Below are 21,886 nucleotides of genomic sequence, written 5' to 3'. Positions count from 1 at the left end.
ATTAGAGGAAGGAAAGAGTGAGGAAGAAGGAGGGAGGCGGATGAAGGAAGAAAAGGGGGCAGAAAATTGCAGATGGAAGGAGAAAGGGAGTGAAACTCTTAAATGGGAGAAAGAAATGGGAAAATGATGCATGCATGAATCCCATGTGCTTAGATATGCCATACAAAATGAAAGCTTTTTATTACAGCTCTATAATGCCAGTCTTATTAATGGATTCTTGAACACAATACATTATAGGAGTAGAATACATTATAAAAAGTGCAGCTACAATTGCAAATAAGCACAGAATTACAGTGTTAAATTTCCAGAGACAGAAATATGATCAGAGCATCTCTATGGTGATACATGCTGTCATTTGCAGTGTACTAAACATATTTTATGTTTCATTTAACTTAATAAATAATGAAAGACCGAGCGCCAGCGTTTCCCCCTTCACACATTTTTTTGTACTCTTCTCACAAGGCTTCTTCTTCTTTCAGCTACTCCTTTTAGAGGTCGCCACAGCCAATCATCTGCCTTCTTGTCCCACCTTGTTCCTAGTAATCCAATCTTCAATTCTGCCCCCTCCAGGTCAGCCTCCTGTATTTTTCTTAGCACCATGGTAGCAAACCATGCAACATTGCAACATAGCTGGTCACTACCATCATATGGAACCAAAGAGAATTAATCAGCTGACTTGAATGAACAGAAATGGACTCCATATGAAAAGTGCAACTTCATCTGCTGGGTAAAGTCTAATGATTGTGGCTGAAAGTTTGGAAAAACAAAATACAAGTTTTCCAAAAAAGTTAGTGCATATTGTATAAATGTCAGCCATTATGTGGATGCTAATGACACAGCATGAAGCACAGTCACACAATGATCAATTATGCACCATAAAAGGCCGTGCTCTAAACCACAAATCCACTCCCACACGAGTGGATTTCTGACACGATGACATAGGAAAAGACATACAGAAGCTTCGCTTAGGCACATTTTCTAATCTACACCTGTTCTTCACACACATAATAATATTAAGAGACTTATAATCACACTTGCACAGACTTAAATGTCACAGATTGAATGATCAGTTTTCTAATTAAAAACTAAATTTGAGTTTCAAGTGGCATTATCTCCTAAAATTACACATTCAGCATGTGATGATTAATATTCAGCGCAATTTCAAGAGAGCTGTCATTTAAAAGGCCAGACTATTCAGGCATGGTTGTGTGTGTGTTTAATTAAGGTAGGTGGAGTCCATCTGTCATGCTCCTCCAACTCCTGTCTTTTATAAGCACCACCTTTGCTTTATCTTTTATTTTCTCCTTTTTTTCTCTCTCCACACGCTCTTTTTATTCTCTCTGCTTTCTTTCTTTTTAACCTCTCTCCCAGGAGGAAGTCTGATCTTTAAGAGGAGAGTGTAAAAAAGGTAGAGACCATGAAAATTTCATTACTTATATGTGTCATGTATGTGTGCATTCTTGCCTGTTTTAAGTGCTGATGTGTGTCTGCTTATGATGCAGATAAATAATTACTGCTCTCAGAGGACTGCAAGTGTGCCAAGCATCCGTGAGGGAGAGAGAGTAAGATGGAGACGCACTCTGACAGCGGCAGAGCTCAGCTAGCAAACACTGCAACAAACTGTCAGCTAGAAGGAGAGATGGGGAAGAGCGCAATGATGGACAGCAGACATGTGGATGCTGAAAAATGATTTTTTTTTTTCTGCATGTGTGGTTTATTGTGCTGTCTGTGTGTAAAGGCAATGTTCTCCATCAGTTCCTGGGGGAATCCTTTTTTTTCCCAACTCCCAAATGTTCACCACCCATTTACTAATTTGGTCTGTTTTCTGTGTTGCGCTGGGCAGGTAGTGTACAGTGAGTTCATCAGAGAATTTCTGTTAAAAACAACTGCCATCTGCAGCTTTAAACGAGGCTGATAGGGTTGGTGAGACTGAAGCAAAACATAAAAATATATTTAAAACATATTTAATTATCTGTTATACAGATAATATTGCAACACAAAAATTAATGATTAGTGCAACTTTAAAGTAACATACTTGAAAGCTGATATACTTATATAGTCACCAAACACTGGCCAACACTCAGCAATGACCTCAACAATAAACATTTGAATTTATGACATTGTCAATAAAAAAAAATGTGTGAAGTGCTCTGTGAACTTTATTTTTATTGCTAATTACACCACATTTTTATAAGCACCAGTATCTTCTACTATGTTTCTTTTTAACTTAAAAAAACAACAACTTTGACCTTTAATTCTTTCCACCATCTGCTATTTTGTGACGCTGAATTACAAAGCTCAATAGAAGCTGTCAGGTGTGTCTGCTTGCCACTCCATTTAAAGACAGCATGCAAAATGGCATATGCTGCTTGTCCAAAATAACACAACGCAACCTAACACACTAACTGTGAGTTGTCTAAATGATCAACATGTAGACACTGACCTGATCTTAGGTCTGCAATACCATGTGGGGCACTTAATTTAGCTGTATACACAAAACTCTGACCTGACAGCGTACAAGCCCTTGTCCCAGTTAACAAAGAATATTGCTCACACTACATAAAATCCCAAATCCCCTTGCCCCATATTTCATCAAGTTAAAAAAAAGAGAAGTCAGCATCATACCACTACCAAGGCCACTGTTCCATTTAGCTAAATAAAAAAAGATGAAAGACCTTGGCCTATTTTTTCAATGTTTAACACTGCCACAAAGAGTAGCTATTACTTTCATTCCCAAAGTCCTCCGGCTTATTTCAGGAGGTCCTTCATATAACTTCACTATGATGCTTGAAATTTAAAATATCATTTAAAAAAGTAATGTAATCTCAGAGGCCTTGGTTCTCCATATACATACATTAATAAATGCTGACAGGAAACAAAAACCTTCTCGTATTGAGAGCACTCACTGCTACTGAAGATGTATAGAGCTTGCACTTGCAGGTGTCTGCCGCCAGGGGGAGCTCTAGGTTTACTGCTGAGCAATATTGTGCAGCTGTGTTGTCTTGGTGACAGTCGACTGCAGCATAGAGGAAGTAGAATAGTCGGCTGCCCAAAACACAAGTCACTGCAGTAACAGAGAGCTGAGATGTGACTGAAACGTTGCTGAATGTTAGTGCGAAACATTACGGTGATATTTGGAGGTAATTTGCGAATCCTGTGACAGCTCATGAATCAAATAGATCTATTGTTTGTGTCGTGAATTTTGTAGACTGTACAGCTATTCTCAAGGTGTGGTAAACCCCCTAATTTTAGAATAGTTTGTTTTCCTCCTTTCTTTTTTCTTCCACAGATGCTGTCATAAAATAGGGATATTTTCTGGTTTGTTGATGTAAATACACTAAAACAAAAGAAAGAAAGAGACAAAAACACACCATGGGACAGCTGTTCTCAACAGAAGAAGAAATTTCTCAAGTGAAGGATGCTATTGGTTCTCTCCTCTACGATGCCATGCTGGAAGGTGGTGCAGTACCTGACCTGGGAGTCGTCCACCCGCTCCTTCTAGCCAGTCATGATGACAGCTCTGTCTCCCAGGACCGCCTCCAGGAACAACTGCAGCAGGTTAAATAGCTTTAAAAGAAAGTGCGACAGTAAGCTTTGGAAAGTTGTGATGCTGTTCATAGAAGCAAAAAAACTGAGATAGCACGGAGAGAGAGAAAATAAAACACAGTGTTGTGTGTTAAGTGTGAAAGTGCTCACTGATCACCTTTAAAGCCACTCAGTCATAAGGCCCAGATGAATATTAGCAAGAGGAGCAGGACGATGCTGTTGCCTTGATACCTGCGATTAAAATGACACTTAAAAGGAGTCCTACTGGGACTGTAAAGAATTTACAAATGAATAAAATAGCCTACACAGACCAATATCACGATGAGAAGGTGCTGTTCACAGCTGTTAATTTTATTGACGCAGATAATATAAAACAGTGTGCTGGATTTCTGTTACCACTCAGCAGGCTATAAAAGTTTATGTTCTTTTCACCCAGTTGCAGAACGACATTGGGAACAAAGCGCCCACCTACCTGAGGGACCTGATTAGTCGATTGTCAACTTTCTCAGATGAGCCACGCTTGGCGGGCTTGGTGGGATTAGTGGTTTCTATGGTTATGGATATGGCATATACGTCAGCAAAACAGTCGGGTGTTAAAGGGAAGTCAGCAGGATCATCGTCATGCCAGGTAAAGCCTTAAAGGAACTAGTGAAGGAGTTATAATAGAAAATAAAAAGCAAAACAATACAAACAATATATGATATCCTTTTTCTGTGTATTCCCACTGTGTTTATCAGTATTATTCAAACCTTGGCTCTTGGAGCAGTTTCTGAACTGAAGTTATGTTGGTTTGCACGTATCCCATTACTCTGTAAAACGGACCCATGCAACAGTTTTTGCATACTTAAACTGACCTTTCTTGACCAAGAATAAATGCATCATTAAGGTACTGGATGTTCATAGCTATATATTACAAAAAATATTGTGACAATTCACCATGTAACTAAATCCAAATGTAGAATAAAGACTGTTAATCTACTGGGAATGTTTAATGTATTAACCGTTACCTGTTCAGCTGGGTTTCTTAGTTTGGTTTATAACAGTACATTTCAGCCAGCTGTGTGCATGCTCCTACAAATACTGTATGTTAAGGGTGATAAGAATAACTTTAAAAAGCTGAAGGATGTCATGAAAAGACATTGGAATTTTTTGGATAACTGTCAACCCCAAATGAATTGCTTCTAAAATACTGAGGTATACATCTTTGAATTTCTTCCTGCAGCAGAGAGTCTGGGAGCTTCAGGAGGTGATGGAGGAATACCTGAAGCGCTGTAGGATCAGCTTGAATGATAAAAGCAGGCTGATCCAGGATGCTGTCAGACTTGAGGCCCAGCTCAGCCTCACCCTCACCCAGCTGAAGACGTGTCTGCTAGGGGGAGATTGTGACTCCAGGTGAGAGAATACAGTAGAGCAGAGGATGATATTATAGAGTAAAAAAATACTAGACAGGTTAAATAACTAACTACATAGAATAGACTAAAACAAAGAAATACACTACAAAGAACTATCCAGTCAAATGAAGTAGGACTCACAATTAGTGTTTTTGTGGTTCCTTCAGGTCTTTGAGACACTGGGCCAGCGGAGCATCCTTTCACACCCAAATGTTGGTTCACCTGGCTCGCCTTGAGGGCAAGGCTGAGCCCCTGTCTGCAAGGGCAGCACTGCAGCAATACAAAGAAGATCTCACACAGATCCTGCCTGCTTACAGGTAAAACACTAAATGCTCCAATCAGACAGGGAGGAGAATTTTACTGCTTTAACAACAACTTTCCAGCCAATACTGCTGTATGTGATGATTTTGTGTCTTTTTTAGATGCTCCAAAACATCACTTTTGGGCACAGCATAGTTCAGAAATTGCATCTGATGACTGTCTCGACTAAACATCTCGACTAGGCTGAAAGCATTTTCAGAAATTTCTCTTCTTTTCCTCCTTGCTGTGTAACAATCACTTCAACACTTGCATATTTGGAATGATGATTAAAAAAGGAAAACAACAACAACGACAACATCAATTTACATGAGTCATTGACACTATGGCCGAATAGGTGGGCAAGTTCTGTGTACAGACCTGTCACAAAGTATTTGAGGCATTGTTACACAGCAAACACACCACACTTCAGCGGTAGCAGAACCCTAATAAGCACCCTGACAGTGGATACTAGAGCTGCTGAGTGCCTGCTTATCTGCTATGAGACACCCTCTCTAGCTTGCTCTAAATATGACAGCAGAAACACAAAAACGCTAATCAAGCTGTCAGAAAAATGTAGCTCTAAACTTTCTGCTTACATTTAGACTTTCTGCTTACAGTAGAAAAAAATCTGAAACCAGAGAGGCAATGCTTGAAACCCTTACATAAGATAAGTGAAAAGGGGTAAACTACGAAAGCCAAATTGTAACATCCTCGCAATGCTGTGGAAATAAACTGATGTTTGTATAAGTTAATGATTAAGATTTTATAAAGTATATGTTATGAAACAACTTTGGAGCAATGGTGTTCACTCAGAGATAAATGCTTCACTTGATTGACATTTTCTGTCCTTTCTTCTTCCATCCCAATTCTTCCTGCAAACCCATCACTCTCCACTTTCCTCATTCCAGGCGTTATAAGTCTAAAACAGTGTGTGTTGTAAAATGTCGAGGGAGTCTTCCTGCAGCATCTGACCCCTGCAGTGAGGTGCCAGAGGAAGGCACCATGACTGGACTCACTGTGACCGACAGAGAGACAGGAAAGAGTGTGACCATCCCTCTGTCCACTATAGAGACTGAGACAGGTAGATTTTGTCTAAGTAAGTAGTGAAATTACTTTTGTCAGTCTCAGTGGATTTGCATTAACTGAATTGTCTTAAATTAACAGGGAAAAGGAGAGTCTCTGGGCTTGATACATCCTCTACAACAGTGCCCTCCTCAATTAACCTGGATATGATCACCTCGGATCAGTACACTCAGGCATACTTGGATCACCTGTTCTCTACTAAGGGTCCTGTGGCAGAGCTGGAAAACTACTTTAACAAGGCTAGTGAGAGACTGAGAGTGCTAACAACTGAACTGGGATGTAAAAGCAAGGCAGGGGTGGCTAATGGAATCAAAAAAAGTGAAGGAGTGCATCTTAAAGCCCAGGCTGAAGGAACAGATGAAGTACAAATAGTGGAAAAAGTGATGATGGAAAGGAGAGGAAGACAGGGAGAGGAAAGTTTGAAACTCAGTATTGTAGAATCACAGCCAGAGCAAAGCCTTAATTCCAGTCAGCACAGTGCTACAAATCCATGAAAGTACAACAGCCATACGACTTTTAGAAGTGTACATGCTTCTGTTCCTAAACTTGCCTTTCTGAGTACTTTAATGCTCTCATGCCAACAAGCGAGACTACATTAAGTGCACTACAAAAACAACTGACCACTGAACACAGCTCAACCTCAATGCTCATCGTTCTGTTTCTGTAGTTGAAGCAGAGGGGCCATCAGGCAAATTTCAGCCAGTAGAAGGATGGTACCTAGAAGTACACTTGGAAATGTACCAACACAAAGATCTGAATTGAGATCCTTGAGAAGATTTCAGTCCAATAATGTTGATAATCAAAACTCTGCGATCATGGCATCATAAAATAACCCATTATGTATTTTTCTTAAGTTATTTTAATTTATTTAGATAGCTAAAAAAATAGTTCAGCAGCCTTGACTGAATATGAGCTTTGAATTTTTTTGTTTGTTGTTGAATTGGATTTTCTTTGTGTTGATACCCTCTTTAATGGGTCACCTTTTGTCTGTGAACAATAATAAATAATTGATTGCAAAAAGTTTTGCTTGATTTCTTTTTGATACTTTTTTTTACACTCATACTTTATTTCATTTGGTAACCTATAAAGGTACATTCCCAGTAGGACAGTTACACTATACAAAGGAAAAAACACCCCATGATTACTACATTGTCAAAGTTTTAATTTCAGAATTGAATACAGCAAAAGGGCACTAATGGTTATCCATAACAAATTTCTGAGAAAAGTACAGGAAGAATTCTACAAGCAAGTATTTATTTTAGCCGATCTGAAATCCAGATGAGATAGAAAACACCAACAAAACCAAAAATCAACAGAAGAAACACACAGGAATGGGAGCAGGGATCTAAAATGATACAAACGATATCTGGACCAGAACTGAAATACTAACATAAAACTTAAGCTCAGCATAGAACAACTGAAAAATGAAGCAAGAGACAGGATAGCAGAAAAGACATTTAATTCTGGAAAAGAGGTTAAAAAAAAATCAAGAGCACAAGAACTAATACTCCAGATCGCTACCATAGTAACTGGATAAAAACAGGAATCAAAACCTCAAACTAAAAATAACAATAAAAAATGAAAGAAGTGGAAAAGTGAGAATAAAACCCAGAGACCAAAACAATGGACCAAACACTATCTTTAAAAGTACTACTAACAGACATTAAAATGGAAATGATAAAAATGTTAACAAGTTAAGACATTAAAATCCCCAAATTTTAAAAAAAGTATAACCATGTTGCAGAGGTTAGCAATGTTCCCTCACAACAGGTGCTGGTTTTGAATCCGCTGGCTGGCTGGGGCTCTTCTGTTTATTCTCATAGACCAAACAGACATTCATGGACTTGGGTTAATTAGTTTGTTTGTTTGTTATTTTATTTCGATCATGTAAACAATATACAGGTATGTTTAGCAAAGAAAATAAGAGAGAGAAAAAATACTATACAAAATAAAGTTAATACATTTCAGTATTTCTTCTGTTAGTGATTCAAATTTGGCCATAGATGTAGATTTGAGTGTAAATGGTTGTATGTCTCCCTTTGTTAGCTCCTGTAACTGGTGACCTGTGAAAGGTGGACCTGAACTTTTGCCCTATGACACTTGTAATAGGCTCCAGCTCCCCTGAATTGGACACACGGAAAAAAATGTATCATTTTTAAATCTGAATTTCAAATATGGCATCTAATCAGGAAAAAGAGAAGCAACTTTAGGTTGCATCTTGTATAGTTTTCTAGTTTTCTTGCAATCAGGTATAAAAGTGACATTTCACACACGTCCTATGGTGGAAAGGTCACAGTGCATTGACAGTATGTGGTGTAAATGTGCCCCTTTTAGCATGTTGACAACACCTTTGTCTTATGTCTTCAACATTGGTACAGTGTGAATTGTGATGGCTTACAATGTAAATGTACAGTATCCAACTCTGGCCTGGATAAGAAATGAATAGAAATGATTTATGAATTAACAACATTATAGCCAAGGAAACATATATTTCTGTGGTACAGTTAGCATAAATTCTGCTTTGTAATAAAATATATATCATATATATATATGTTCATGTATTTTCCATTGATTAATTAAAGTGTTTCAGCCAATCTTTTCAAAAGACTGGCATTTTCTTTTCTTTTTTCTTTTGTACTTTGGACCTTTGGCTTGCAGAAAAGTGTGCTGAAATTACATGGCTTTCTTTCTTTTAAGTTTGTCTCGAAAGGTCAGAAGCATAATGACCAGTCCACCACCTGCACAAGACAGTTTTGTCTGTGTATGTGACAGGAAGTCCATGTGCTAAAAGGGGACATTCACAGGAGAGATGGCACTCTCCCTCAAGTGTGTCTCACTTAGAAAGATTGAAAAGATGCTTTCTGTCTCCGTACTGTGGCGTGCGCGATGCAGTAGGTGGGCGAACAGACTGCAGGAAGGAGCCCTTATCTGGTGTATAGCTGCAGCACTGCGTGAATGTCAAGACAGGAGGGAGAGTGTAAGGATTTCTATGTGTGGGTGTGTTGGCGTGAGTGTGTGAGCATGCATCTCTGTATAACTGAATTGAAGGAAAATGTATCCGGGCAAAATAACGGGTGCTGGACTTAAAAATGTGAGAGTGATTATAGTTGTGTGTTTACATAAAACGTGTGAGCTACATAGATAATAAGAGATGATAGTGATGACAGATTGTAGCACAAGTGTTTAATGGGTTTGTGTGTGTCTGAGCTTTAGGTTCTGCTAACTGTAGATGAGTCACACTTCGCAGTTCCACTTACTTGAATCTTCTCTGCTAATGCTGTCTTATTAGTTTTAGTTCTCTCGCTGTTTTATTCTCCTCTACTCTTCTTCCCCCCTTTTTTCAGTGGCTATCAAATTAGTGTGACTTTATTATTCAAATGAATGCAAATCTGACTGGCTTTGTAAGCACAAAAGGGTATTCATATACACTATAGAGTATTAGCACATCTAAAAGTGAAATTATTCACATAGCATCTTTGTTCAACTTTAATTTTTCTCATGCACTGTTTATTGTTTACACTGTGTTTTTATACTCTTTGTTTTTCTTTGTTTAAGTCCTTCCATACTTTCTAACTCTGCTCTTAACTGTCCATTTAAAAAAAAAATCAATTTTCCTGACTCTGTCAATCTCCGTTTTTATTCTTGAGGCGCACTGTCTTTTCCAGCTGTTCATCTCTGTTCAGGCCCATTTATTGGCAAGGTAAAATGCTGCTATTATAACCAGGTATTCATAAAAACATCAGAAAATAGGACATATCTCAGGGGACGAGGGTGTCGTTGATTCATCGATTCAGAAAAGAAACAGAATGGCTACAAAACAAGCATTATTACCATCATCGTCATCATCAAGAGCTAGCTATTTTTCTAGGAACAACAATCTGGTAATTGCATACAATCTAAACTCGACCTACTGTTGTTTTTCAGGATAATAATGTAACCAGTTCTCATTTCAAGCTTTAAATATTGCTCTTTTGTAAACGTCTCTCAATGAACTGACCTTTATCATTTGTTGCATTTTCCAGAGCTCATCTTTACTGTCTGTTAGAAGGTGTAGTCCTGTTGTTTTTGACGAACGATGACTTCAAGCGCATGCTCAGGGAGCTGATTGTGAAGTGGCTGGGATGAGAATTAGCACATCAAAGTCTGAAGCTGTGGTTCTCAATCTTAAAAGAGTTTACTGCCTACACCAGGCTAGAGATCAGTCTCTGCCTGAAGTGAAGAGGTTCAAGTACCTTCAGGTTTTGCCTTTAGGTGGGAAGAATGGAGCAGAAGACGGGCTGGTCTGGTGTGCGGTGAGACGTGAAGCTGTCTATTTACTGGTCAATTTGTGTTCTACATTCATGTATGTGCCACAAGATGTAGTAGTGATTAAAAGAAAAAGATCAGAGATTCAAGCAGTGGAAATGAGCATTCTCTGAAGGAATCTTGGGCTCACTCTTTGAGATAAAGTAAAGAGGTCAGTCAGGGTAAAACTGGTGCTCCTCTACAAGAGAAGAAGCTAATTGAGGTTATTCAGGCTTATTTGGTACATTTCAGAGCAAGAAGAGATCCTGGAACAGATGCACACAGGCTAAGCTGGAGATATTACATCACATAGATCTTGGTATTCACAGGAAAAAGAGAGGGCCGAGCAATTTTGCATACACAAGTGTTATATTTTCCAATTCAGTAATTATAGGCAGGAAATTGTACATTTCATTACATGCCCGCCGGTGTCCTCCAACTGAACTTGGAAAGAGTGTAATAATTCACGTGCTTGGCCAGTAATGATGCACTTGTATTATTGGATCTAGACAAATAGGGGAAAATGTGTGGATAGTGCTGTTAGGGTTGTCTTGATTATACAAAATATTATGGTCATGTTTACTGGGACCTACAGTCCTATTTTACACAGTTACCTTATCTTTGCAAAAAATAAAAATACAAAATAAAACACACACACAGACACACACAAAGGATCAGTATCAATCCTAACATTTACATTGCACACCATTCCCAGACCACCCACCCCTCCTGAACTACTCAACCCTAATAAGAATGTCTGACATTATAATCAACTAGAAAGGCTCTGAGTGGGTGAATCCAATGCCAAAACCATATTTTGCAGTTTCAGAGAACAGGAGTTTTATATTTATTTAATTGTTTCGCTTAATCTTGCTGATGAGAGACTGAACCTGTTCACCTCGACAGTGGTATTCATGCATACTTCCGGCAGATATAGCGTAATTATCGCTATGTATCGATATCTATAGACCTACAACATGTACATAAAAAACAGCTCTGAACCTTATCTTGCTCGCTATGCGGTTGCCTTTGTCTTTTGCCTCTCTACCTATCTAAACTTGGTGGAATCTATATGGAAAAACATTTCATAGGCGCCTCCATTCTATGTTAAAGTAAGTTAACTCCACTTTGCAGGCTCCGATTATGTGGGAGTAAATACAGGTGTATTTGAGAGCACCTATGTCTGGACTTCCATGTGTGTCTGTGTAAGTGAGACTATGTTGCTTTTCCCGTCTCCCCTCTCCAGTCCTGAGTAGAGGTGTGTGTTAGTGTGTGTCCGTGCTTGTACGCTACATTTGGTTGTTGTGAAAGCGTTGCCCAGGCAACAGATAATCGCCACAGTAACTCGACATCATCACATCGCCCACAGCCTCTTAGCAGAGAACAGTCACTGACACAGGGTAACCTGCTGTCGAGTGTGCATGTTTGTGTGTCTAAGTGTACTCTGTGTGTATTTGTGTCAGTGGATGTGTTAGATCATGCTTTGTATGTGCGTGTTCATGTGTGGGTGTCTGCAAATCAAAGAAAAGAGGACTTGGTGATCAACTTCTGCCAAGCCAAAGGGTGAAAGACGAGCAAGATGGCCAAGAAAAAGAGAGCTAGAAGGTAGAAAGGAATGGAAGGAGAAATCGAGGAGAGAGGATCAAAGAATCAAAGACGTGGTTCAAGGTGGTGTAACAAACTGAGGGAAGGAACATGCAGTTAGGGCCGTCATTTCTTGAGCAGAGACACAATTTGTCTAACTTTGCTTCTACAAATTACCACAGTGGATTTTAATTCATACATTCAACATGTAATTTATGTGGAGCCTTTCAGCTTTAATTCAAGGGGTTACATAAACATCTGTTGAGGAGTTAGAGTCAGGAGTAAGCCAAAATATGCTTTCAGTTATTAAATACAAAACTGAAGGCAGAAAAAACAAACAGCAACTGAAGGTGGCAAAGTAGAGCATCACAACGGAGAAAACATATCATTTGGTCAAGGGGATTAGCACAGGTGGACTCAAATGTGGGTCCTTTAGAATAAAAGTTCAATAGTTTATCTACAAGCAGGAAATATGCAACAATATCTTGACGTAAAATGCTCTTAATTTTGCACAGGCTCAGATCCGCAAAATAGCAACCCAACAAACAGAACAGCTCTCACAAGACACAAGACAAACATAGCAGGATTTCCTGCACAGATGGACATTAAAGGTGATGATTGATGATCAGGCACTGGATGAAGGGCTTCTCTCCATTTAAGTAGAGGCAGTGGAATCAGATAATGAATCACAGGTGTGCTCATTAACACTAGGTGTGCTGGAACAAAGAGCAGAAATCCCAAAAGGATCCTGCCCCTGGAAACAGAGGCATGGTTAACACAGTCATAAACAATAAAGCGGAGAGAGATTTTCAGAAATTTTCAGAAAAGAGACAAAGGCCCCTTTTCCATTAGTACCTACTCGGAGCGACTCGCCACGACTTGACTTGATCTGTTGACTCAGATCAACATTTCCATTACAAGTTAGTACCTCCGAATGTGTGTGGTTGTTGTCATAGCATTAATTATGTCACGTCCTGTGACGTAATCACTATGCAACACAAACACTACAACAAAGATGGAGGTCAAGGTGAAGATATACCTGCTGCCCAGTTTGTGGCTTTTCTTCACTCCCAGGGAACACTGCGTTGTTTTTTTGTAGCCATTTCCCTCGCTGCTGAGTTTCAAAATAGGCAGTTTTGATTTTCGTGAATGATATCCTCTCATGACTTATCAAGTGACGCTACTGACCAGCCAATTGGTGGCATGCAGTCTTACCACATCACATTTTAGTACCTGCTTGGATCACTTGGAACCCTTGCTGAACAGGTACTAAAAAAGTACCTGGTACCAGGTACTATGACCTAATGGAAAACCCTGAAAAACGTGTCAAACTGTGCCAAGTTGATCTGAGTAGATACTAATGGAAAGGGACTAAAGCATGCCTCACCCTAGCAGTAAACATTTTTATTGTGTATTTTATTGTATAAAAACAGAATGTTAACATGATTGGTCGGAAAGTTGGGGGAGCAGCTCATGTCCGGCTCACGTTTCATCTTCTACATCTTTCGGACGTCTCCCTGTAATAGGTGATGTCTCTTCCCAATTCACCATGGCAACAATCCTGTGTGTGTGTGTGTGTGTGTGTGTGTGTGTGGTGGTGGTGGTGGGTGGGGGGGCTCTCGCTAGCATCGTGATTTATAGCGTTGTTTTCTGGTTAGTAGAGTGAGCCTGAAGTTTCTGTACCTTATCGTGCCGTCACTAGTGCAGGAAGACCATCCCCCCAGTTCCTCAGAGAAGGGGGCTTCGCCCTGTTTGTGTCTGTTAGTAAAATGATTCTACAGTACAAAAGTGGATGCAGTAAAAGATAAAACATAAATGTAACAGTATCTATTCATGCTTAAAAAGTACTTCTCTATGAATCAACAATTTCTTTTTGCGCATATTTTCACACTTCAACTGAATAATAATAATAATAATAATGGATTGGATTTTATATAGCGCTTTTCTAGGCACCCAAAACGCTTTACAATTCCGCTATTCATTCGATCTCACATTCACACACTGGTGGAGGCAAGCTACAGTTGTAGCCACAGTTGCCCTGGGGCAGGCTGACAGAAGCGAGGCTGCCATATCGCGCCATCAGGCCCTCTGGCCAACACCAGTAGGCGGTAGGGTAAAGTGTCTTGTGTCCAAGGACACAACGGCCAGGACAGAGAGAGCAGGGGGATCGAATCGGCAACCTTCCAGTTACAGATGAGCTTCCCAATCCCCTGAGCCACGGTCGCCCTTTGAATGCAGACATGTATTAACCAAAAGCCACAGAGTAGCATACAGCTGTAGAGTTTGGTGACTCTTTTACACGACATAGTTATTTTATCCATCTTCATTAGAAAAAAATATTGATTAGTGCATTTTCAAGAGTTGAATAAGACTTAAGTTTAAAAGCAGCACTCTAGTGGTTGTGCATGTTTTAGCCCATTAATTCTAAATTGAATACACTTTACATTATTGCAGAGCCATATAGGCTCTCAGATTGATTTCCTACCTTCAAGGCAGCCATCGGATTCAATTCATTTCATGAGGGGAAAATTAACTTTCACTGAGTTGGAACTTGCTTGACATAGATAATCAATCTCAGTGAACAATTTATTCATTAAAGGTCCATTATGGTCAGCTGTAAGCAGCGACTGTTGCTGTGGTCACTGATGTTTCGAATTCTCTGAGATTTGACAATTGGTTCCTAACGGTGCCAAAGCCACAGTAATCTCCTAAAATCTGAGCGATGACATTATGCTGTCAAGGGTGATTTTATTACAAATAAAAAAGGCCATCCAAAAATAAAGTAAATCCAACAGAGACCTAGTGGAAACTATACGAGTGGCTAAATCCTCCGTTTTGGTGCAATCTCTGGAAAAAAGAAAACACAGTCAAGCTCAGCAACATAAAAAGAGCTGAAAGACAACAGAGGTGGAGGATTGCAGGATCAAAGCAATCCCCTTTTACAACATCCAGCCAAATGAAGAACACTCCACAGGAAGTAGAGATATCATTATCCGAGTGAACCATGAATAGTAGGCGGAGACATTTGAAGCAGAAGTCTGAAGAAGCTAGACTTAGTATGGACCAGAATAATGAGTAAACAAAAACGTGTTCAGAGGCCTTGGTACGGCTCATGATTGAGGCAAATGGCATCACCTGTAAAACACAGTGAAAACAATGTGTGTGTTTATTTATAATGTTAAAGAAGAGAGAACCAGCTGGATGAAATCTGGAGTGTGCATGTTACAGTCCCATGAGAAGGACTTGGTGAGAGAGCGCAATGACAGGTTAACAGAGTTTTAATAAAGGAATTCAACAAGTTTCAGCAACAAGAAATGAATGCGGAGACTCCTTCAATGGTCAGAACACTTTAGGTGGGTGTACCAGAGAGAGAGAGAAGATTTGGGGTTAAATAGTGCCAGTGTGAAGTGAAAACATGTGTGGCCTGGGCCCTTCACTCCAGGATCAAGGTCAGAGTTCACACACACAGACGTGAAGGAGGGAAAGATAGATTGATTAGTTGGAGAAAAAACGGAGACACTGCCTTAAAGGCATCAGAAAGAATGAAGTTCAAATTGCACTGAAAAGGTTTTAAAAAAAATTCTCACCATTTTCTTTCACTCTTTCTTCCTGTTTGCTCTCTCTCTCCTCTGTCTCGATTTGTTTGTGCGTGAGTTAACCACGGCCTTGTGTTTCAGAGGCAGTACTTATTTTGAGTTCCTGCCCTTTGGCTTCACACAGCTGGAAGTAGTGAGCCCACTTGTTCCTGATCAGCTCATCTGCTGCCACTACATAAGGTGGTGGTTTGGCTTGAGGCATTGCTGGATTGTTGAACTAAGCATTTAGACTTCCTTGCACATTGTGTTGGTCTGCTTTTGCATATATGTATCACAGATTCGTCTGCACAGATTTTTTTTGGAAACCAGAGAGCTGGAATTTGTGTTTGGTGAGAGAAATTCTGAGGAGAGAAGAAACTAGATTTGCCTGTTTATCTAGGCTTCTCTAATGGAGACCCTTTGCTTGAAATGTTGCTATCCTTGTGTTCTTGTAAATAAGCTTGTTTAACTTCTAGTTTGGAGTCTGGCATTTGAGTCCAATCTGCCTGAGTGGTTTTATGAGTCTGGACTCTTGGCCTATGGCCTATATTAATTAATTGTAGCATGAATAGGTTTTTGTTTGTTTGTTTGTTTTTTAAACAGCTAAAATAACAAAAAAAAACACTTTACAAAAATATCTTTCTCTAGTCCTTCATTGTTTCAAAAAAAGCCAATGAAAATGAATACGATCGACACAGTTTATTATAATAATTAGTTATTTAGTTATTGGAAATAACTAATAACTATTTAGACTAAAAAAACCCCTCATAACTGTATAACCATGTAAGCTAGAAAAGGTCTAGTCACATACACGTCCATGCAATAAATACTGAAGTAACAGTGGAATATTTAAGGAACACATGCAGGAACAAAGACATTGCCACTGTAAAGAAAAGTGCATGTATACACACGCACACATGCACGCACACACACAAATCTGGTTGAAAAGTTCATGCTCTGGTATTTCCCTGACATTTAATTTCAATCTGTTCCACGTGTGTGAAACACCTGCGACAATACGGTAAGGTGCTCACACACATACACACGTGGGCTTAATGCGACTACTTTAAGCCTTTCAATCAAGCCATTATTTGCAGAGGTAAGTGGGCAAAATTTGCAGTGTTGGAGCCTAGTGATGGCGTGGAAGGCATCTACTAATTATTCTATGTGTGTGTGTGTGTGTGTGCACGCAAGCAAGTGTTCATGTGTGATGAGTCTACACAGACCTTACGTGATGTCGCCCCCCCCCCCTTTCTTCTTTTCCCACAGGCCTGACATTTCTACAACACAAATACCAGTTGATCTCCTGTATGCGGGGCAACACGGTTGGAGAGTGTAAGGGAAAATATTTAAAGGGAAAAGATCAACACAGAGATATGTCAAGAGAAAAATTAAGTCGGAAATTTGCCAATGGCTTTTCTAAAATTAAAACTTTCAACGACTGCTTTAAAATTTCATTATTTAAAAAAATAGCTTGAAATTAGTTTAATATAGAAACAAACCACTATGTCAGAAGTCCTTGATGTTGAATTCTGGACCACCTGTAGATTTGCTGAGAGAGAGACATGGATGTGTTAGGCACAATAGCCAATGTGTATTTTTATAAAAAAAACCCCTCATAACATGTTAGGATGTAAGTTTTTAAGAAAAAAGTATATATCCTTTAATCTCGGGCAATTAACAATTGCGCTGGCAGAGTGCAATAACATTTGTCCATCTGTATTAGGAAGTTTCATTTATGCTCTGCCTGCTAGCATCTTGCACACTGTTATGCGCTGGTTTGTCTCAGGGGCATCTTTGCACAGCCTGCACCTGAAGTCTTGCCTGGTATATACATAATTTTACTTCACAAAAACAACATTTTAATTTTGCATGTGCAATTCAGACGTACATGATCCTGGAAGGATCCATGTCAGTGTTTTAGGTTTCAATTTCCTTTTATTAAGTAAAACTTGATTTTCTATAAAATTATATATTCATACATTTTGATGAAAAATCTCCACTTGCCATTTCTCGGCAAGGAATTACATAGCTTCACAAATTCAGCCCCATGTCACATGTTGAGGAAAAGGTGGTCTGATAAGATTAATTTCTTAATCTTCAAACAACAGCAACAAAAATGTCAGCATCTTGTCCTTGTATTGAATAATTTTTGCTAAATGTTCAAATATATTTACAATTCCACATTTCTATTTGCCCACCAATAAAATATACCATAAGAATACATTTAAATTACATTGTGAACAAGTCTCTGCTGGCTGTTTGACAGTACATTTCTATTAGGAAATCTGCACACAAGCCTAGCTGCTATTGTTATTCCAGTGCTGACTAAGCTGTCATCCTCTGAGACAGAAGCAAATGTAAGAGAATAAATAAGTATATGAAGGGAATGAGTGTATGTGGAGATAAAATGACTGTCTAGACATTCAAAAATAAATTGACATATTGAAATATAAAGTGTCTCTATAGGCCAGGCACTTCTTCACTTACAGCCCTCTTGAGAAAATGTTGTACAAGAGTGGCATGATCCCGGGAAAACATTTAGACAAAGATACTTACAAAAATAAACTCATATAAAAAGGCACTTTCCATCAGCACCTTTATATTAAGAAGGACTTAACACAAAGGGGACCTCACTGAATACACGGTAAGGATAAAACTGATGTCAAGTATCTTCTGTAACTTTAGATAGAGCAACATATTCTCAGAATATCCAATCTTTAACTGAAGCAGGGCAGAGGTGTTTCAACTTAAAGCAAGGGCACCAAACACAAGTTACCAGTTAGACTGTTGAAACCTTATAATAGAATGCATTTTAAGATACTCTGAAATTAATCATTAGAGAAAAGAAAGACAATTAAATCTCACCATCATCTGTTTTAAAGCCTCCTTTTTTTGGATTTACTGAACAGTCGATTATTTTTTAACTTTTTTTTTTTAAACTTTACATGGTCTGCCCAACTGTGTTAAAGTAACTTCCAAAAAAATAAGAATCTTCTTTATTTGGATTTACATAACAAATGAGTTTTTTTTCTTTATGTGAGCCATTTGTGTTATTTCAAAGCGATAAGGTGCATATTGTGTAAAAGTCACAAACACTCTGACTGACTCAATAACCCCAAAGTTCTAAACCTCCTCTGACATTAACATCAGCACAGAAATTGTGCACCTGGAGCTTCGTGGCATGAGCTTCCATGGCTGAGGAGCTGCTGTAGGTGTAATGTGTAAACGTCCCAGTACTGTTGTCCATATAGTCTATTTACAAACTACATGTTCAGACTAAAAAGTTATTATTTCACTGGACACACGCACATGCACACTTTCCGTTTATATCTTAGTGAGGACATCTAATTGACGTAATGCTTTCCCAGGCCGCTTACCCTAAGTGTAACCATCAAAAATGAATGCCTAATCCTAACCTTTAGCCTAAACCTAACACTAAAACCACATTTTGAGTCTCAGAATGCCTTCAAACTTGTGGGGCCTGGAGTTTGGGCCCCATACAGGACTGCTTATAGTAAGAGTCGAATTTTTGGTCCTCACAAATATTTATAAATGTGTACACAAACACACACACACACCAGTGAAAAATAAAGCAAAATAACAGGGCAAGATTCTAAATTATGTTTCTGATTTTGTTTCAATGTTTTTTTAGTAGATCTCTTTTGTGACAAAAGTCAGAATCACATGGATAAAATGGCAAGTCATACCCATTAGGGAATTATTCAAGTAGTGGTCACTATTGCAAACCCAAGCACATTAATCACTGTTCCATGGCTAACTTGCTATTTTATTAGCCCGTTAAACCTGCAATGTTTCAAGATGTGCACTTTTTATCTACATCTTAAAGGTAAAGTACAGCATACAACAAACTATCTTTAAAGTACTTGATTGTTTTGTAAAGCAACTTGTTCAGAACACAGGCTTTGAATGAGCACTGACTGACAGAGAGCTAAAAGAAATGATTTTTTTTTTAAAACAGAAAATCAAGGCTTGCCCTTTTGTCTCTCACTAAGTTGTTGCATATAGTTTGACAGCCAACTTTGACTTTCTGACAGTTTTAGGTTTTATTCAGCATTCAGGATCAACCATGCACACACACATACACATGCATAAATTCACATTAAGTTCCCAGCATGTTAACCTTCAAGCAGTGGGCTGCCCAGACAAGAACCTGTCTAGAAATCAAATGTGACAGGCTAATGAGATTTCAGACAGACACAGCAGAGGGCAAATAATGGACAGCCAAGGCAAACACCTTTACGTAAGTAACGGCATGAAACATGCTGCAACACAGTCTGTTTTGCTGACTCACTCACAACCTTCAAACAACAAAAATAAAAAAGAATTTACCTAGTCTCTTGTCTCTTACCTAGTCTCTTGCACTTTAAATAACCACACCAGGGTTCACCTGGTCTCAGGGTGGGTCCATTGTTGTGTGGGAGTGGTCTGCACCCTTGCCTTGTAGGGTGGGCCGACCCACATTAGGATATCCAGTCTGCACCTGCAGGGCTCGTGGGTGCCCGCAGGCCAACTGGGTGGGATGAGGAAGCAACCATTGCTGGGTGCAGCTTGTCTCAGACCCAGACCAGTTTGTCTTGTCCTTTTACTGTGCATATCTGTTGTAACTGAGTGTTGTTGTGAGGCAGTGTGCAGATGAACCTCAAGTCTTTGGACCCATCTGCACACTCCTGTCTCCCTTTTTTGGGGTGGAGGTGGTGGGTGCTGCCCCAAACTCAGTGGTGTTCCGGGGTATTGTCATTCCAGGCCCTAGGCTGACTTCTTCCCACCCTGTGGCGAGGTGCGGGGAATGGGGGTGCCTACTGAGCCAGTCGTTTGCTAGCTCTCCTTCTGTGTGTAGTCCTCTACCTCCTGGTCTAACATTTCCCGGCCCTCACTCCACTCCACTCTCTCAAACAACACATCACTCACACATGTAGGTTTTGAGTAGGGTGTTGTGGATTACCATGGAGGTTGAAGGCCAGTCATGTGGCTTTGCTGGCTGTACTGTCTAGCGACACCCCGCCCCCCCTTTTAAAAAAAATTACATTCTAGTCATTACTTGTTAATAAAGTTAATAATAAATAATAAAATAATAAAGATTCACATGAACAAGAGGAGCCTATAGAGAGTCTATATAGCTGTTCTTGCAAAAGCAAAATATGTTTGGCACCACAGTGCTTCAGATCACAATTCTGTTTGCAAAAGGTGCCAGACAGGACTGGATTAAAATAAATAAAATATCAGCCACAGCTAATATAAAATACAATAAAATTAAATGTAACAAACAGGAAGAGGATTTAATTGTAATTGGAATAATCCATCATGCCTGCAGGCAGGGAATGGGCATGATCCATCATGGTGGCAGCTAAGGAAGAGGAGAAACCTAAACACAATCCATCTATCAATCAGCTCTTATAAAGGCTTTCTACTGACCATTGTGTAACTGTCTCTATATTTACATTCTGTTTATTTCTCTAAAAGCCCTGCTGTTTTTTCTTTTTACTCAGTTTCCAATCAGAACCCCCTACTTTACCTGGAAGGCGTTTTTCCTAATTTAGAGTGAGCGCTTTAGGCAAGTGTAACATGCTGACCAGCAATTTGTTTAGCTGCTTTTAGTTCAAATAAACCCAGAAGGCATTCAGATGAAGAAAATAATCATTTACAACAAATGGTTACACAGATTTATGAGGGAGCTCTCAGAAAATACCAATCAAGGTCATACTATGAAAATCACTTTATCCTAGTTAGAAAACATTTTGCCGAATCTTGCATGTGACAAGAATGGGACTGAATTTGAGCTGCAGCAGCAAACAGTGTCAGCATGGGTGTATCAGCACAGTGACAGTAACAAGGTTGCACGTAATATAGTAACTGTATGTTATGTGGTAAACACAAGTTAAGGTAGTGATTTGGAAAGGCAAGTGAAATTTGTGATGCCAATATTTGCAATGACTAATTAGTGTTAAAAGGTTTGTAATATTAAGCCTGCATTCTTACTAACAGCAGTGGGAAAGCCTTTTGTTGTCTATATGAACCTTTAGATCTCTCACTCTGTGACCTCAAAACACTTTTCTGATGGGTTTATGGCCACAGAAGCTAGTTTACTGAATATAAAATGAT

At 39.2% G+C, this 21,886-nt stretch overlaps 1 protein-coding gene and 1 long non-coding RNA gene across 4 annotated transcripts; both read left to right on the top strand.

The window, feature by feature from the left end:
• The first annotated feature begins 327 nt into the window (after positions 1-327).
• Positions 328-2,077, top strand: LOC120443215. 2 transcript variants are annotated; one of them, XR_005615237.1, is made up of 3 exons: positions 328-570; positions 1,372-1,408; positions 1,503-2,077. It is a non-coding gene; the product is annotated as an uncharacterized LOC120443215 (long non-coding RNA). The 2 variants fall into 2 exon arrangements; XR_005615238.1 differs by lacking the exon at positions 328-570 and adding an exon at positions 658-727.
• Positions 2,078-3,031: 954 nt separating this feature from the next.
• LOC116324839 lies at positions 3,032-7,340 on the top strand. 2 transcript variants are annotated; one of them, XM_031745603.2, is made up of 7 exons: positions 3,032-3,140; positions 3,290-3,558; positions 3,983-4,174; positions 4,769-4,938; positions 5,105-5,254; positions 6,146-6,318; positions 6,402-7,340. In XM_031745603.2, the coding sequence occupies exons 2-7, from the start codon at positions 3,373-3,375 to the stop codon at positions 6,812-6,814; spliced, it is 1,284 nt and encodes a 427-aa protein (XP_031601463.1). In that variant the 5' UTR covers positions 3,032-3,140; positions 3,290-3,372; the 3' UTR covers positions 6,815-7,340. The 2 variants fall into 2 exon arrangements, with proteins under 2 accessions (XP_031601463.1, XP_039477355.1); XM_039621421.1 differs by having other exon boundaries at positions 3,035-3,140; positions 3,258-3,558.
• Positions 7,341-21,886: the final 14,546 nt, after the last annotated feature.

This window comes from Oreochromis aureus, linkage group 13, assembly GCF_013358895.1.
Source record: "Oreochromis aureus strain Israel breed Guangdong linkage group 13, ZZ_aureus, whole genome shotgun sequence".
Taxonomy (NCBI): domain Eukaryota; kingdom Metazoa; phylum Chordata; class Actinopteri; order Cichliformes; family Cichlidae; genus Oreochromis; species Oreochromis aureus.
The sequence above is the reverse complement of the archived record's forward strand: the minus strand, read 5'-3'. Positions and strand labels throughout refer to the sequence as shown.